At 42.2% G+C, this 4397-nt stretch overlaps 1 protein-coding gene across 1 annotated transcript; it reads left to right on the top strand.

The window, feature by feature from the left end:
• Positions 1–256: 256 nt before the first annotated feature.
• On the top strand, positions 257–3891 carry aar2 (AAR2 splicing factor). Its single transcript, XM_040008242.1, has 3 exons — positions 257–1306; positions 1388–1617; positions 2828–3891. Exons 1-3 carry the CDS (start codon positions 544–546, stop codon positions 2993–2995), a joined length of 1161 nt encoding a protein of 386 aa, XP_039864176.1. The 5' UTR covers positions 257–543; the 3' UTR covers positions 2996–3891.
• The last annotated feature ends 506 nt before the right edge of the window (positions 3892–4397 follow it).

Below are 4397 nucleotides of genomic sequence, written 5' to 3'. Positions count from 1 at the left end.
GAGGACGATGCATAGGGTGAGATCTCTGGCGACACCTACAGGCAGCAAGCAAAAGACGAAGTGCAAATATAGATAATATACAATAACTATACACATGCGCAAATCATATAATATATCTATATAATTATTCTATTATACATAAACGATTTATAACATTTTAAATTTATTAATTAATGTATTTAAATTAAAAGTAGACGGACACAAATGTGTTTCATGGTACTGTTTCCGTCCGGAGCAAGAAATTTGTGGCACAACTTCCACCATACGAACGACTCGAAACGTCAACAGCTGGATGTATGAAGTGTGGCTGTGAGAAAGGCTATTACACCGAAGTTACTAACACAGTGTAGCTTTAAAATTGTTTGCCATGTTTTCAGTCATCGAGAATCGCATCAATTGAAAGCATTAGCGTCAAAGCAGCAGCGGCTCTCTGTTTTAGACCTTTTGAGGAAATCCGTTTGAGTGATCTGCATTTAACAGGTGAGAGCAGAGTTTAGTTAGTTAATTCGTTAGTAGATTCACGTTAAGTACCCCTTAAAAGACATGGCCAGCAGCAGCAGTGGTAGTGTGGACATGGATCCAGATGTTGCCCTGAGGCTTTTCGAAGAGGGAGCTACCCTCGTGCTGCTGGGTGTTCCTCAGGGTACAGAGCTCGGAATCGACTGCAAGAGTTGGCAAGTGGGTCCTCGTTTCCGGGGTGTTAAAATGATCCCCCCTGGTCTGCACTTCCTCCACTACTGCTCTTCAGGCTATGGAGGACAAATTGGCCCGAAGACAGGCCTCTTCCTCTCTCTCAAACCCAGAGAGATCATACTGGCCAACTGGGACGCCAAGGAAGAAGATCTGGACTTCTCAGCCTCCAAGAATGAAGAGGAGTTGAGTCGGATTCGTGCCAGCTTGCGCGAGCTGGATCCTTACCTGGGCCCCTATCCCTATGAGGTGATGAGGAAGTGGGTGTCCCTCACTGACCGTATCAGTGAGGAAATGGCCAAAAACTTGCAGCCTCTCTCAGGTCGAGTATGTGCATTCAGTGACGTGATTCCCGAGCTTCAGTTCACACACACCAAAGACAGGGCGGAGCAGCCGAGGAATGACACGGCCTGTCAGAGCATGAAAGAGGGGCTTGACAGGCTCCCCAAGATGAAACAAAGGGAGGGTACGGAGTTGCGCTTCTCTGTCATCCCTAAGAAGACCTACCCTCCCGGGGCTACGCCGGCTGAGATCACCAAGTGCAGCATGGACCTGAGCTACGCTCTGGAGACGGTGCTGGAGAAGAACCACATGCAGGAGGCTCTTAACGTGCTAGGTATGTATCACATTTGTTAAAAATGGGTTACTCTTGATTCATTATGCAAGAAAAAGTACTGACATTTAGCCCCTCTCTCAGGTGAGCTGCAGTTTGCCTTTGTGTGTTTTCTCTTTGGAAATGTGTACGAGGGCTTCGAGCATTGGAAGTGCCTCCTCGCTCTGCTGTGCCGCTCAGAGGAGTCCATTCTGAAGCGCAAGGACCTCTACCTGGGGCTCATCGCCGTGCTCTACCACCAGCTTGGAGAAATACCTCCTGATTTTTTTGTTGACATTGTATCTCAAAACAACTTCCTTACCTCCACGCTGCAGGTACATGCACAAATCAGACTATAGTGTTTGTCACTTGATGCTCCTTTATATCTAACTAAATAATATATATTCATCTCACTGGTGCAAAATTGATTTTAGATGTCAACCAAGATGTTGTGATATTAAAAAGTTGAAAAAATGTGTTCTTGCAAACTAATCTTAAGTAATTTAGGGTCCATTAACCAGTATCACACTTTTCAACCAACAAGCCAGAAGATCAGCCTTTTACTTGCTCCTTGTGTGACTTTATTGGCCCACAAAAATGACAGTTCAATTTCAAGATTATGCTATAGGAACATATCATTATTTATTAGTAGATTCAAGCTGTATTCAGACTACATTGTGATCTGTGGACAGAATTAGAATTGAGTACATCAGAGGGACAGCTCAGGTTTGAGAGGTTGGAGAGGGAAGGCTGAGATGGTTTGGACATATGCAGAGGAGGGATAGTGGCCAGATTGTACAAAGGAAGCTGAATATGGAGATTCATGGATGTAGTGAAGGAAGATATGCAGAGAGTTTGTGTGACAGAGGAGGATGCTAGGGATAGGCGGAGATGGAGGCAGATTATCCACTGTGGTAAATGACGCAGCTAAAAGAAGAAGATTATTAGGAAAAAAGCTGTAAATAAAGGTTTAAAATAAATGTAGTGGAATAAATAAACAAATGGAAGTCAAAGCAGCTAAAAACAGTCGATCATTTCGGTCAGCTCTGTTCAGGGGTAAATCGGTCAGTGGAAACACCGTCACTGGTCCAAATGGGTCAGCAGCTGGGCTATCAACTTTCCCAGTAGAGTTTTCTGCTGGCCTTGGGCCATTGGCCTGTTGGTTATGTTGAACCCTGCATTTGTACTACTTAAACCCCAGCGGAGATTAAACCTGGGCTTGCTCCACACTTTGCATGCTCTTCTGGTTAAATGTAAAAAAAAATAATTATAAAGATAATAATTCGTATGCAATGAGAAAGGGATGTTTAAATTGCCAGTGTGTTGAATACCTTTCACAACACTATTTTTATATGGCTGGTATCTGAGGACAGTTTATAATTCGATCTGTACAACATACGTTCATAATCCTGAATGATCTCCACGACACACAGAAATGCTTGCAAACAAAAAATGGACCACAGTATCAAAGCATCACCTGAATTTTTACAGATCACATTTACAGTTACCAGTTTATAAAATTGTTTGATTAATTGTTCTTCACAGGATTTTTTCCAGTTTGCCATTGGGCCTGGTGTAGATGCCAACCTGCGTAAGAGAGCAGAGAAATTCAAAGCCCACCTGACCAAGAAGTTCAGATGGGATTTCGATTCAGACTTGGACGACTGTGAACCTGTTGTGGTGGAGCTGCCTGAAGGTGTGACAGTCGACTGAAACTACTCAATGGACTCTCCTCACCGAGAAAAAGGAACACAGAAGGAGATCCACAAAGTATCTTATGCTACAGTCACACTAGGGAAAACAGTGGGTGGAGACGACGGCACGACCAAACATTTTTGCAACTGACTGATCTCATTGGCTTTCAAATAGTTGCTTTGAAGATGGCGACCAAGTCTGTGATCACTTGCAGACAGCTGCTATCTTTAAAGTGGATTTGGTGATGGTGATAAAATGGCAATACACTGAAATTCACATTATGTACTTACATTCAGAGTCCAGCTAGGACCTGATAGTTTTGAAGCATAATTTCAGACATTTCTACACGAATGGTGACACAGCTGCTGCAGGACGATGATTCAGCTGCAGAGTCACATAAGCATTCGGCAGCCTCACATTTAAATTAGCAGCTGGCAAACAGTTGCAGAGAGATGCAGTGAAGTCTGGTTCAGCAGAGACTGACTCAGAAGGATTGTGTTGTGTTGGATCTGTTTGTGTTTATAAATTAGACAGCATACTTTCTCCAGTCTGTCTGAGAGTGATTGCAGACAGAACCTATTCAGTCATTCAGAGGCTGAGCGTGTTGTTGGTCACTGCGACTGCTTCCAGCTGTTTGCTACCATCATTGTCTTTCTCCTAGTTACAAGGAATCCTCATAATGTTAGTTTGTGTAGCTCTATTAGTTCTTTTGCAGAGTGCATTGAAATGATCGTGTGTGAGCTGCACTACACCTGTGGGAAAAAGCATACTCACAAGATTTACCAGGTTTTCTGAAAGGGTTGGAACTCATAAAGTAATGATTTTCTTGTTAAAGTACTGCTTTGTTAAATTTTGTTTTTATTTTACTTCTTTACTGTAATCAATTTAATAAAAACAGCACTTCTGAAACAAAATATCCACCTGTGTCTGGTGGTTTCTGTCACTGTTGTTTATCAATAATGAACCTTTCATACTTGCTACCATGTCTTTTCTCTTTCTCCTCCACTAGATGGCGCACATAGGCTTATTTACAGCTTTAAAGCTGCTCTATAACACCATATTTGCAGATTGTCAGTTCCACAATCGATAAAAGCTGCTGTTTTTGGTGGGAAGGACTTGTAAGAAGAATTTCATACAATTTACTAGCTTTGATAAGTTTTTTTCTCTTAAAGAAGAGCAAAGAGAAGATAAAAGGTGCTGCTATCATCATGACATGGGTGACTGGGATAAGAGCTTTTTTTTTGTTAATCGACTTTTTCTTCTTCCACCATCACTCTTAACACTTATCTTCAAATATCTATATAAGATTATCTAGAGCGGTGTGGAAAAACACCAAAGGAGGAATGTAATTGTATACATATGCAGTTACAACTCCTATACAGTTTACCCATACCTTTCAGCTCCATCCCTTCAGCTACAA

Source organism: Simochromis diagramma, unplaced genomic scaffold, assembly GCF_900408965.1.
Source record: "Simochromis diagramma unplaced genomic scaffold, fSimDia1.1 OVJJ01000545.1, whole genome shotgun sequence".
Classification (NCBI taxonomy): Eukaryota; Metazoa; Chordata; class Actinopteri; order Cichliformes; family Cichlidae; genus Simochromis; species Simochromis diagramma.
Note: the sequence above shows the minus strand (reverse complement) of the source record. Positions and strands in the feature narration are given on the sequence as shown.

What these genes read in the sequence shown, in the direction of transcription:
- aar2 (XM_040008242.1), top strand. Translation starts at nt 544, where the DNA reads ATGGCCAGCAGCAGCAGTGGTAGTGTGGACATGGATCCAGATGTTGCC. An exon ending in GGAGGCTCTTAACGTGCTAG is followed by an intron (nt 1,307 to 1,387) that starts GTATGTATCACA and finishes CCCCTCTCTCAG; the next exon opens with GTGAGCTGCAGTTTGCCTTT. An exon ending in TCCTTACCTCCACGCTGCAG is followed by an intron (nt 1,618 to 2,827) that starts GTACATGCACAA and finishes TGTTCTTCACAG; the next exon opens with GATTTTTTCCAGTTTGCCAT.